The sequence below is a fragment of the Sorghum bicolor genome, chromosome 1 (genome assembly GCF_000003195.3).
Source record: "Sorghum bicolor cultivar BTx623 chromosome 1, Sorghum_bicolor_NCBIv3, whole genome shotgun sequence".
In the NCBI taxonomy this organism is placed as follows: domain Eukaryota; kingdom Viridiplantae; phylum Streptophyta; class Magnoliopsida; order Poales; family Poaceae; genus Sorghum; species Sorghum bicolor.
In genome coordinates, this window is record NC_012870.2 from 73345564 (window position 1) to 73359588 (window position 14025).

Here is a 14025-nt window from a genome sequence, read left to right on the forward strand (position 1 = left end):
GTGAAGATGTATATATAGTGTTGGAGAAGTCAAATTTTGAGGTCATCTCACCTAAGTATGAGTTTAACTTGCTGAAAAATAGTACATCAGTAGCTTATTGTAATTGCTAATTAGTATTTTCCTTGAGATGGGTGTTGAATCCATCATTGTACTTGGTTACCTGGCAGTTTGAAACAACACATGGACAAGGAAACATAACGAGCCATTGCTACTTTCTTCAAGACAGGCCATCGTCTTAATTGGCATGTTCGACAATGGAGATCTTACATAGGACCGTGTCATACTTGCTGATAAAGGTTTTTTATTGTATGCAACACCTTGCGTGTGTGTATGACATTGAGCTATTAGTGAATCTTGGAAGGGGTTTGTTTCTAGAGACTTAAAATTAGTCTTTATCGTATCGGATGTTTGACACTAATTTGAAGTATTAACATAGATTAATTATAAAACTATAATTGTTTGATGATCAATTCGTATATAACATGGAAAAGGAAGGGTGATCAATTTTTGACTTCTAATATTGCTGGGATCTTCAAAGCTCCTCAAAGCCAACAAAACCCACACTCTTTATAAGCATACATGCAAGTCTAGGCGTCTAGCTGCGACACATAGAAGCTTCTAGGCATCAAGAACAAAATGGCACATTGCAGGGTTATGAGAAGCATATCTGTTAGATGAGTTAGGACTTCACCGTTACAAGATAGCATCTCTGCAACACCACTCACTATCAAGTAAAAACCATGACAACCTAATTTAGTTCCAGAACACACAACTGCAAGAAAAACAAAACACTTCATCGTTGTTGGATGGATCGTCCTCTGCTCAACAGCGTTCAAGACGGCAGTTCAGCTAGTCTTGCTTCACAATGCAGCGTGCCAAGGCTTGCATGTAACCTGGCAGCGTAGAGAGGCATCTCCCAAGAGAGCACAGAAGGTTTAGTAGCTGTGCTGCCAGAGTTGGTGCAATGGCTGGGAAGGAACCCCCTGGGGATTGTTGAAAGAAAAAGACCCCAAAACCATTAAAGCAATTAATGCAATAGAAATAGCAAGCAAAGACTTACTACTGAACATCCACGCTATTATTTTCTACCTCAACCGAAGCTAAACAAATAAATTTGTAACTTCATCAAAGCTTAATGTTGGTCAACTTAATCCTTCTGTGATCAAGGCAACAAATCAAAAGGACAAGTTTTATATAGGTGAAAGTTAAGTTTCTAGCTCTTATTTTATCATATTAGAACTGTCAGTGATCCTATTTCCAATGAGAAAAAGAGGAATGTACCAGTAAGCCAAAACATAGGAAAGGGGTTGTGCTTGTGTGTTTCCTTGTGGGTCTTCCATTGTAGTATTTGGCTGTGTTGTGTTTGAATATGCATGACTTGAAACTGATGGCAGGTCATATTGATGACCGTGCACATCTATGGCCCCCTTGCTTTAGTACATCAAACTCTGAAACTGAAGGCCCAGCAATATTATCCATGTTAGTACCTTGTCTCAACATCCTCATTTGCTGAAGAATTTAGAGCATTGTTGTCATAGTAATTTTGATTCCTGGAAAGCAACCTCATCAGAAGAGTGTACATCTCATGTTTTGAATCACAAATTTGCAGGAAATTGTTTTCACCTAACATATATTCAATTAACTGATGGGGATTCATCTAGAATATGCACCTGACATGGCCGAGCTGGATGATCTGGTTGCCACCGCCAGGGATGGGATGGGACGGCCATAAGAAAGCCCATTGCCGAGACCTCCAATGGCATCTTCATCCAATGTCGTCGCAGGTAACCGCAGCGGATTACGACAAGCTCGATGACCCCAACGCCAGTCGGCCCTCCTCCATGCTGCCTTAGCCCAATCAAAAGCGGGAGGGCCTTCCTCCGCTTCGCCCTTTGACGGAGCTCGAGCAGCAACACCGCCGTTCACCAGATTGAGGTCGAGCAGTCTCTTCCACGCTAGGAATCGAGGCCAACCCGCGCTGTCGTTGACCGGATCGAGGCTAGGCAGCCCACCTCCACGCCGCCCTTGGCCGGATCCAGGCCGGGAGGGGCCCTCTGCGCCGCCATGGACGGATCTAGTCAGAGTGCTGAAGCTCAAATGAACCCTAGAAATAAAATGTTTATTCAACTATACTGTGAATTATTCATTCCAACTATACTTTTTTAAGAAAATATACATCTAACTATAGTACTTAAATCATGCACTCTAACTATAGTATTTGAATCATTATTTTTATAATTATAGATTTACCCTTTTACCCTTCAATGAAAAAAAGAACTACGAAAAAGAAATTATCGCGTCTATGTTTTTAGATCCTAATCCTCTCAATTTCGGAGGCCATGGGAAGCGAATGAGGTGACGTGACACATATGGACCCACCGACCATAGACACACTTATCGCCTTATAACACTCTAAAATTTTCTAATTTTGGATTGTTATTAGAAAACACTAAATTAAATAAGGATTTAAAATTTTTTTAAAAATATTACAAGATTTATTTTATTAATTATTGTCATTATAAAATGAGAAAAATGTGAAATTCTAAAATTTTTGTAAAGAAAAGTGAAGGGCGTTTTGTTTTGTTATTGTGTGCTTTGTTCTCTAGTTTTTACTTGGGTTTGTTGTTTTTGTGCATGCTAAGATTTTACAAATACGTTTAGACGCCGTCCGATCCTTCCCGAGAATTTTCCAAAACTTTTTCAGAACTTTTTCCCATTTTCCTAGAACAAAATCTTTTTTTATATGCTCTAAAATTCTTTTTCATGGACACCAAAAACTTTTTTTGGATTGATCAACTCTCAATATATCTCTAAAAGTTTTCCTTTAATTTTTAGAATTTTGGAAATATTTTTCAGGGCTTTAAAATAATTTCAGCTTTTTCTGGAATTATTTTGAACTAAAAATGAATTTATAAAAATCCCGTAATTAATAATTTTTGAAACGTTTCCAAACCCTAGACCTATATATATGCCGGTGTTCGTCTCGTCGCGCTGATCACAGATCTAAAAATCCCATCGCGAGCCGCCACCCGTAGCTCCCTCCATCTCTCGCCGAAGTTTGCAAAAGCTAGGTTTCCGGCGAACTCTCCGGTGAGTTTTTCCGACAAAACCACGGCGTCCCGGCGTTAGCCATCACCATGACGAGGTAGCCCTCGTCATTCTCTTCGCCGTGGTGTATTTGTTTACAAAAATCCATCACCGTTTAACATGTTTCTCATCTCATCTTCCTTGTCTCCGGCGAGGTTCATCCATGGCCGGCCCTCATCTTCGTTCCCGGCCGTCCCGACGTCAAGCGCCGCCATCCGACGCGACCCCGTCCTCCGCTGCCGCCCCATCTCACGGTCCTACGCTGCTCGTCCCGCGCCGTTCGCGTGCGCAGGAGCAGCAGGCTGCCGCCGTCCGTGCTGTGCACGTGCGTGCAGGACAGCCGGCCTCACCTCGGCCCTGCACCGTCGTGGCCTAGCGCTGCTGCGTGGCTGCGCGCCGTTGCCGGCCAGCAAACCCGCGGCCGAGGCCCCTGCATCCGGCGCGGGTGCAGCGCACCATGGCTGCTATGGCAACGATCTCCAACAGACCGAGGTTGAAGATGACGGTAATTACGAGTTTGCCACCCAGCAGTTATTTAATCGTTTTATCTTCGGCGTTTCACGGTTAAGTCCGTTTCGAACGATTCTTGTTGCCTTAGATTTGTGTTGTCATGATCTACACAGTAAAAGTAAATTTAATAAAACTCTTTTATTAATTATTTATTTGAATGTAATTTGATTAATAACTATTTAATAGTTTTATTAAAAAGTGATTTAGGGTTTTATAATTCCGTTCTCGTTGCTTTGATGTAAGTTATGATATTTACCATGTTATGTGTTTATAAATTTAATCATATGAATTTGGTTAATTATTAGTGAATGCTCTTCTAAATTAAAAGTGACTTAAGTTTATAATTTCAACCTTTATGAATAAATAAGTGCTAATATTAGCTTATATGTTTCTTAAGTACAGTTTATTTAGTCAAACATGAATCGTATAATTAATTTGGTTAATTTTTATCTAATATGTTTTTTTGAATTAAAATCAATTCAACTACTTTAGCCTTTTATAATTAATGTTAATATGATTAACATCAACATAAATGACGTTTCAATTATGACTTGCTTAGATCAACCTCGGAATATATACATAGTGAATCAAGTAGTTGCTCTTGCATGTTTTATGTCTTCTAAAATTATAAATGCTTAAATGACTTTAATACTCTAAAGTATTTATAAATAAAAATATGTCCAAGGGTAACTTCGACTTTTGTAATTTAATTCGGTTAATTCAACATTAGGATATTTCTCTTAAATGACCAATCTTATTTCATTAACTAAAATAAATTAAGCTTATAGTCCCGTCTTCTCTGTTATGTCGCACACATCTCATTGGACATGTCCTTGCTAACGGTAGCTCTTTATTGATAGCTCCGCTTTCTGTTGTTCTTGCGCTTTTACGATCGTAATATCGAGCTATGTCATTTAGTGCCCGCTTCTCAAAGTGTCTTCTTTGTTTGGTGTGTGTTCATAGTAGTTATGTGCTTGTTTGTTTGCTTTCTAGTGTGTTTGCTTGTGTTGCGGTTTGATGTGGCCCGCGAATAGCTGAAGATCGGTTCAATAGCGCTGAAGACCCGGAGCTGAGGACCAATATGCATAGCAGAGGCTAAAGATCAGAGATAGAAATTGAAGACTTCTGAGCAATTATACTTTGGGGAAATAAGGCAAGTGCAGACACCCTTTGATCATATTGTACCTATGAACTTTAAATACATTTACTTTCCATTGCATGTGTCTTAATACTGCAAACCCTAAGGACATGACTAGTCTTCTACTATATTCCTTGTATACCTGGGTTTATACATGGGTAGTATAGTGAACAGTAGATATGCTTAGTTGCTCTACTCATCTAATCTATATAATAATAAAAATAATGATCTTGCTTAATAAATTATTCAATGATGATAAATGATTAAATGATGAACAATGGTCACTTCGGTGATGGAGATGTTGCGGTGCTTGCGAGCATCGTGGTTCGGTTGAGGACAGGGGGAGCGGGTACTGTTGGTGGTCCGGTTTGCCGGGCGTACCCGTCTCTGCTCTCCGTAAGGACTTAGTCAGGGAGCGGCCCCCTGGGACTTACAGTGCAGCTCCAAGCTATATGGGCTCTGGCTTGACTAATTAGCAGGACCTCCACTAGTAGGGTGTTACTTTCCGGGTAGGCGTGAGGAAGTAACTTGGGTAATGAATATTAAGTTAGCGGCTGCTCGGTACGCCATGGCTATGGGTATCGACTGTCGAGCGCCCCGGCGAAAACTTGCGAGTGGCATCCTATTAGTTGGACCCTGTGAAAAGTCTCGTAGTGAGACCCTGCCTGCTCACCTTGGAAGTGTTTTGGGGAGTCGCGACCCCGGGCAAATGGGAATCACGACTTGGAGTGAAAGTGCACACCTCTGCAGAGTGTAAAACTGATATATCAGCCGTGCTCACGGTCACGAGCGGCCCAGACCCTCACTTGATGAGCAAATTGGATTCACTGGATACTTGGAGGCGAAAATTTGGTTGAGGTTGCTACCTCGTGCTTTGGCAGAATGGCTATTCCGTGTTGGCAGGATTGCTATCCTGTGTTCTAAATTGGGATTGCTATCCCATGACCTTAATGGGGTTGCTACCCCGAGTTACTATCTGAGGTTGCTACCCCGGTAATAATTATAATGATGATTAATAAAATTGTTAATATACTTTCATCTAATTAAGGGTTGGGATGCTTCACTCATATTTAGTAATAGGTTGTTTTAATAAAAGAATTGTAATAAAAGTGTACCAACTAAAAAGCTCACCTGCAGTTAAACAGTGTCAGCTTTTCCTTTGATTAAGCCTTGCATGTCATTATACTTTCCGTCTGTACTCGCTGAGTTCGACATGAACTCACCCTTGCTATTTCCCCCACACCCCCAGTGTGTAGTAAAGTGCTGCTCAGAAGAAGGATAAAGAGATCATGGAGTTTTCTAGAAGCTTATGGGAAGTGCTTGGCGTACGGAGCCCCCAGTCAACCGTCCCTGAGAAGATTGGAGCCTAAGAAGTTTAGCTACTGTTTCCGCGTACTCTGATGTTTTGTAAGTGTTATTATAAATATGTTTTTCCGCTATATATAACATTGATTCTGATATTTCTATTCTTTTGTTATATGTGTGGACTTCCTGGGTACACATATGACGACTCTGGTCTTATTTTAAAAGCCAGGGTGTGACACGCCTCTTGTCACCTTACTTTCATCGCCTCTTATCGCTTTCTCATGTTCTGGGTCCACCGTCCATAGACACACCTATCGCTTCTCATCGCCTCTCCAAACTATTGTAAAAAAATTCTTGTTTGAATAATTAATGAAGAAATGGAAGTGTTAAAACAAGGTTGTGCAAAAAAATAACATCTATCAAATTTATATGCTCCGACATAATTCTGTAACTCCAATTTACGCTGGTTCAGAGGTGACCTCTTGCCAACTCCAATGCCTTTTGACGTGGTGACATCTCTACTATATACATTTACTTTTTGTTCTTTTGTTTTTCAGCAGGGGATCTACAGTTGCACTTGCAAGCAAATAATGGGTCAGTTTGTTTTTTACCTAATTTACCTATGTATCACTTTCGGTAGCTATGGTCTTCAGCAGCAGGCCTCAATGACTAATAGTAACTCTGCCCAAGTGACCTTATTCTAATTTTAATGTGCTAATAGTAGTTCTTTTGAAGGAGGACCTCACTCTGAAACTGAGTTGTTGAGATTGTTAAGAGGTGAAACACCCCGTGTGACAAACGCTATGTATTTTGAGTTGATGTTTTTTTGAGCTCATGTTCAGTGGCAAACACTTTGTATTTTGGCAGTCGGTGAAGGAGCTGAACTTGTGACAAAAAAGAATTGACCACTGCGCTACGCAATTTATTTTATTGTATTATAAGTCTTGTTATTGGCCATTTAATGATGAGATCATATTATTCAATAGATCTAGAATTTAATGATGAGACTAGAAGCCTGATTACCTGATCGTTTATTTTGTCACAAGGAGTATTTTTTCTCACTGCAATTTTTTAGTAAGAACTAATTACGGAAGTATCTTTTCTTCATAGAGATCAAGTGATGGATGGTTCACACTTGTTGCATAAGTATATATTCTAGGTGTATTTCTTCTTTTATTTTTTCTATAGGAAAACAGCAAAGTGGCATGTGTGTGGACTTGCTCGTCGGCAGGCACAGAGTGTTGATTGAAATTTAAAAATTTGGTTTTGAGATGAATTTTTTTATATGTTTTACTCTAAAGTGGGCTATGGACTGGTATGGTCTGCAACTATTGTCGTGCCTGACGAGCCAGCACGACACGAAAATCGGTTTATAGTGTCGTGTCTGGGCCAAAGGCTAGACCCACGTGCCCGAGAGGCATGGCCCGCCTAGTCAGCCCGGTTGCTATCAGGCCGTGCCGGCCCGGTACCGGGTCATGCCGAGGCAGGCCGGCTCATTGCCCATATATACTTCGTATGTCGTAAACTTAAACTCATAATGCTGCTGATCGTCAAGTTTGTAACTTAAAGACAATAAATAAAATATTGTATACTTACTGTATATAAAATAAAACATGTGAATGGTCCGAATTATCTAAATAGTGGTTTTAGGCTTTCAACTACAGAGCTTGTACGTTTGAGAATGTTTTTCTCTCACAACATATCAGCAAACAGTGCTTTTAGCCATAACTTTTTGTGTGCCAAAACTTAAAGTCTTCATTCTTATGTTGCGCTGGTTCTCTATATTTGTGTGTGTATATTTGCAAGCAACCTTCCACTGCAAAATTCAACACTGGTTTCAAAGAAACAAATTGTACGTTGTCATTCAGCTTAAATATATTCACGCATTTGTTGGTGTTCAACTTAATTATATTCAAACAATTTCTAGATCATACACCACCGAAACTTGGCTAAAAGAGCAAATTTTTTTAGGGGCTCTTTTTCTATATAATAACTGTTCGATAGAAGTTATACTATACTATATGAGTCCTTCGTCATCATGATCTTACATGTAAGATGTAACTCCTAGCGTGTAAAAGAAAGATTCGAATTGGTTCATCAGTCCTCATTCATCATGCCATCATGTATGCGCATCATGTATGCATCTTTCTTCGTTTTCCTGTCTTTTGTGCTCTTTGCTTAGCTGATTTTTTTTTGTTTGATAGTAATCCTTGGAATAGTGTGCTCCGCCAGGACCTGTCCTCCCGCATACGCCGCTGAGGACGGCCATGGTACGTCTTGAAGCTTGGGTGCATGATCGAGTTTCGAGACCAGGCCCAAGGCCGCCATGCAGACTGGGCTCGATCTGCTACGTACAAGGCGCTAGACGATGCCAAATTATACAGCCTGCAGTGAGTTTCCCGTGGCACACATGAATAACGTAAATGAGCTAATCTAGCAGCTCGTAGATTATTTGTTTGTCTATCTACGTACGTAATTACGTATCCTAAGCTTAGTATATGGTTCTATTGTCACATATCGATGTTAATGGCGCGGCGTCAATCTAAGCAAGAGATAATTAGCTCATAATTTCATATTCATATATAATCTAGATAATATTTGCTAGTATATCAAAAGACTGAGCAGATTTGTGGGCTAACCAGCGTGCGTGCCAACATTTCCTTATGATGAACAAGCGGGCCCCATGTCCCTTTAATTTGGTTGCTTTCGACCTCTTCCAGTAGATGAGCCCAAACTGATTGAACCCTTGAATGAAAAAGTCTTGTCCCAAAAACCAAAAACTTTTCAAGATTATGTCACATCGAATATTGCGGCACATGTATAGAGCATTAAATATAGATAAAAACAAAAACTAATTGCACAATTTGCCTGTAAATCGTGAGATAAATCTTTTTAACTTAGTTAGTCCATAATTAGACGATATTTGCCAAATAAAAACGAATGTGCTACAGTACCCGAAAGCAAAACTTTTTGGGAACTGAACAAGGCCAAAATCTGTATATTGAGATGTAAGGCCTTGTTTAGTTCCTTATCAAAACCCAAAAATTTTCAAGATTCTCTGTCACATCGAATCTTTGAACACATGCATGAAGCACTAAATACAGACCAAAATAAAAACTAATTACACATGTAATTTGCGAGACGAATCTTTTGAGCCTAGTTAGTCTATGATTGAACAATATTTGTCACATACAAACGAAAGTACTACAGTGCTCCTTTCTCAAAAAAATTTTGGAACTAAACAAGGCCTAAGAAAATAGGTGCGTGATGTCCTGATTGTTCCTTTTCCTTCATGATGAGATGAGATAGATTTTACTTATTCACCACCGAATCAGTTTTGTTTTCTAATAGGCAGAGTTTGCTACCAACACAAAAAATGTATAATCTATTTAATTGTATTGAATGGTAAAATGTACAGTTGTATGTAATTTTGATTCTCTTTTATTAGAAGACACAATGGTAATATTTGTAAATGATGATTTTTCTTGTCTTGATATGCACAGAGAGCTTTATATTTTGCTCTTTTGTTCTGCAGACATCAAGCACCGGTGATCTCAATGCTGATTTCTTGTAATATGTAGGGGTTGTTTTTGGAGAATAGCTTTTAGTTACGCTAAATCTATGGTTGTAAGTGTACAACCACCTTGAGCAGATCATATGAATGCATCAGATTTTGTGTAATTCGATACTGCCAGCAAGAGAACATATTATGTACCCTCTGATGTTTAAAAAAATAACAATGCCCATACAGTTGCTGTGATTTTCGGAATGATATCCTCTGCATCAGTCACCTTACATGACTGCACCCGACAGTCGCTTCATCCACGCTGTCCGCCAGCATCGAAGAGCTCGTTCCGCTCGCAGCAGCTCGGATAAGCCTAGTTGCCCAGCAGCCCATCTAAGCGTACGAAGATAGTAAACTGCGCAAGTGCACGCCAATACATGCACAAGAACACCGCGCTGCCGCCGGCGGCTAACTCGCTCCGCCCGCACGAGTTGGTCGCGCGCGCTGCCATCGTCTCTGCAGATCCCTGTCTGTGTGGATGGTTCCTGATCTATAGAGCTATGTGAGCGAGGACTGCACAGCAAGGTCACCACCAATGGGTGTCGCAACGTGCTGCGGCTGGTCCTGCGTCGTCGCCGCCACTGCCGTCGGTGCCGCTCCTGTGCCTCCTGTTGTCAGTTTCTAGTGCGTCTGGGCTCGGCTGCTTCCTCGAATTGCATAGTATCATCACATGGTCTTTTTTGTGGTAATACATGAATCATCACATTTTCTGCGTTGCAAAAGAAATGAATCGTCACATGACTAGAGAAATGAATTCGTACAGACTCAGCGAGGGGAACGTGTTAACAGGCCGTGTTGTTGGGCCTATGCAGCGTGCGAAGGAGGTGCAGGTGCAGCGCCTGGGTTCAGCTGCTCCCTTGGATTGCAGTGAACGGCAGATATGCATCGACTGCCGGGAGCAGACACAGAGGGCGACTGCAGGGGATCTCATTCCGTGATTTTCTGCTTCATATACAATCACAATTGGCACAAATTGCTAATACTTATGCTTCCATGGGGGACTACAAGTCTACAACTTCTTCACATGCAGATTTCTTGCAACCTGCTGAATGGAACTGGAGCTCGATACTTAAATACTGAATGGATTTCCTGCAACATGCTTACTGGAGCTCGCTACTGAATCTCAAGGCTTCAACTGCAACTTGAGCTCGAGCGTTGGGGGCAGCATCTGGAGGCTGGAGCTGCGCGCCGGCAAAGGGATGCTGATCTCACCACCGAGCAGTGCCCGGACACGGTGAGCGCAATGCCGGTAGCCGCGTGGCCAGCAGACGAGGCGAGGAATGCCTTTGGGACGACGACGACGACGTCCGAACGCCGAGGCAGTTGGAAGGGGAGGAAGCCGGAGGCACAAGCTCGCAACGAGGAATACATCGCGGGAGGGAAGGAAACGAGTCGCCGAGGAAGGTGGTCGCATCGTCTGTGGATAACAAGGATGGGAGACCCGCTCCCGGTTCCCACACCCCAGGTCGCGAGGATCGCCCATGGCGTGCCCCGGGCAGCCCCCGCGCCGACGCCACCGGTGGCTGCCAGCCCGGCACATGTGGCACCTTCCTCCACCTCTCCTCCCTCCCCGGCAAACTCTTCTGCGGGCCCTCCGCCCCCGCGGGGCACCCGGTCGCTCGCGCCGCCAACAACGCCGGAGGCCTATGGGGGTGGGGGAGCAGGGGAGGCAGAGGTACCTGCCCTTGCCGGCATCAACGATGGTGAGGTCGGCAACGGGGCGACCTCACGGCCCAGCCCCCACGATAGTAGGACCCGACTCCACGCCTCGACGACCTCCAGCCGACCTCCGTCACCGCACTGCCGCGCCGTCGAGTCCTTCCACTGGCGCGCCCCGGCAACTGGGGGCGGACGCCGGCCAGCTCGGCCACACCCCCTGCCGAGCCATGCCCCGCGGGTGTCCGGGACTCGGGGCTGGTCCTCTGCGGGCCTCCTCCCCGACACCGCCGACGACAGCTACGCCGGCGCGTCCTCGCCTCATCCCTCTGCGCGGACGCCGGAGTCGCAAAGGGCGACCCTTGGATGCAGGCGGTCTCCACGAGCAGGAGTTCCTCCCTGTCCCCTCTTGCCTCACCCTTCTTCCCTGCCAAGCAGTCCGCGGGTAGGTTAGGACGTTAGGTCCGAGGCTCTGCGTCGGATGGAGGACTCCGGTGACCCTGATCTCACTGCACATCCTCTGCTGCCCAGTCACCGTACCTAGAGGCCACTCGCCGATCTGTCGAGGTGACGACCTCGCCCGTGCCTACAGCGCCATGTGAGGGAGCAAGCTCTGCCTCACGCCCTCACGTCCGGTCGTCATCACCGAGAAGAGGCAGCGCCGTTGTCGTCGAGCCAGGACTAGGGACGCCGATGGTCCTCCAGCGGTGCCCCCGCACCCGGCTGCTAGGGTGCCCGCGCATTAGTGGCTTGGCCCACAGCCAGTCGTGCGTGTGTCCGTGCACCAGCGGCTCGGCCAGCGCCATCCGGCGTCGCTGCCTGACGGCCGCCGTTGTCGGTTTATGACGAACGCCAGGTGACCTCCGACACCGCCGCGTGCCCATACTCCTGATGGGCTACCTCGACCTCGAGCGGCTGCCTATCGACGCCGATGGCTTCACGTACGCTTGTTCAAAGTCATTGGCGTCGGTGCCACCATGCTCCGCCTCACCCAGTCACCCTCGTCGCCAGCGGCCAGTGCCGGCCGCCTTCGCTCGTCGGTCTCTGCTTCAACTGTCTGGCAGCCTGGCAGGGGACCACATTGCCGCCCGGTGCACCTTCCTGTCCCGCTGCCTCTTCTGCCTCAGCACGAAGCACCGGGTGAGAAACTGCGAGCGTCATCGTCCGCCTTGCGCCTTTCCTCGGACCGAGTACGGGAGCGTACGCGCACCCGCGCCAACTCTGGCCTGGTCGCCATGGCGTCGATAACAATAGCGGTGGCCAGGGTGCTCTTGGCGCGCCAGCAGGCAGCCCCTATCATTGTCGGACAGATTCTTTGCCTGGCCCCTTCGACGTTGGCGGTGGCGAGTGGCGGCCCACAGGCCACAGCCTTCCCCGCACGCGCCACACGGTGGCTCGGATGGAGCCACACTGGGGAGTGGGGACTGTGGGGGACGCCAATGGCATCCGTCGTCGACGCTGGTGGCGCCGGAGCAAGCTGCGGAGGGAGATCAACATCGTCGTGACTCCTGAATACGCCGACAAGGCGACAACGCCCCCACCTCTACTGACCCGCTCACGCTAGCGCTGTGTGAGGGCGCAGGGCCTCCCGTATGGGGCGTATGGGTTGACCCAATCCTCGATGACCTTGCTGGCTTGCTGCCTCCCTGCTTGTCGCAAGTCAGTGAACAGGTGCTCCAGTGTTGTGCCCGTCTACCCCTCTGGAGGCCTAGGGCGCGCTGGTGACACACGTTCGCCGCCATGCATGGTCCAGCTCAGCTTCGCGGATGCTGAGGCGCCGGGGGTAGATAGTGAGGACGCCACGGTAGCGGCAACAGACAACATTGTCATTCGCTCTCCACGGTCGCTGAGGAAGACAGCGGCGGCGGAGAAACCAGCGTGCTCCAACATCCCCTATCGTGGGCTTTAGATGGGCCTCTTGACTGCCTCCCCGTGTGGACCGCTGGGCTGACCTTCTCGGCTGGACCGGAGGATGGTAGTGAACGGTAGAAATGGCTGACTGCCGAGTAACGTCGAGGAAAGCGACCTTAAGCGATCTGATTTCCGTGTTTGAGCTGATTAGCCGAAGCAGGCTGCTACGTGGCATGAGTACATAGAACAAGGCCTTGTTTAGTTCACCCAAAAACTAAATTTTTTTCAAAATTCCCCGTCATATCGAATCTTACGGCATATGCATAGAGTGTTAAATATAGATGAAAACAAAACTAATTGCATAGTTTACCTGTAAATCGTGAGACGAATCTTTTAAACCTAGTTACTCCATGATCGGACAATGTTCGTCAAATAAAAACAAAAATGCTACAATATCATCATCCAAAAACTTTTCGGATCTAAACAAGACCCAAGAAATATGCATTCGCGCACAGATAACCGAAGCGACCTTAAGTCCACATGTCATCAAATCTTTATCCCAATCGACAGAATCGATCTCATCTGCAACGATTTGAAGCTTTGCAGTGTCCAAATTGATTGTCTTCAACCGTAGCGGATCGGCGATCTGGTTCATGGCCTAAGAGGCGTGATGGAGCCAGCTAGTGGAGGTAAAGCACGTGGAGAAGGAGATGTTTGCCCTGGACGTTGGCCGTCAATTGTGCTGCGCAAGGCCCAAGATGGCCTCCGGCAGTGCCGTGGCGAGGTTGGCGCTGGCCGATGGTTGCAAGGTGGTAAGTCCACCTCCATCTAGGACATCTGGACATGGTAATTCTATCGGTGCAGCCAAGCAACCAAACAAAAACTTTACTATACTGGCTTAGCTTATACATGT

At 45.6% G+C, this 14025-nt stretch overlaps 1 protein-coding gene and 3 long non-coding RNA genes across 4 annotated transcripts; 3 read left to right on the top strand and 1 right to left on the bottom strand.

Moving 5' to 3' along the window:
* LOC110436031 lies at positions 635-2131 on the bottom strand. The gene is made up of 3 exons (XR_002453729.1): positions 1671-2131; positions 1282-1550; positions 635-983 (listed from the first exon to the last, which is right to left on the bottom strand). It is a non-coding gene; the product is annotated as an uncharacterized LOC110436031 (long non-coding RNA).
* On the top strand, positions 2620-4747 carry LOC110436342. The gene is made up of 3 exons (XR_002454226.1): positions 2620-3145; positions 3243-3592; positions 4591-4747. It is a non-coding gene; the product is annotated as an uncharacterized LOC110436342 (long non-coding RNA).
* Positions 6087-7023, top strand: LOC110436343. The gene is made up of 2 exons (XR_002454235.1): positions 6087-6142; positions 6598-7023. It is a non-coding gene; the product is annotated as an uncharacterized LOC110436343 (long non-coding RNA).
* Positions 10343-11715, top strand: LOC110432560 (podocalyxin-like). Its single transcript, XM_021453271.1, has 2 exons — positions 10343-10539; positions 10734-11715. Exons 1-2 carry the CDS (start codon positions 10343-10345, stop codon positions 11713-11715), a joined length of 1179 nt encoding a protein of 392 aa, XP_021308946.1.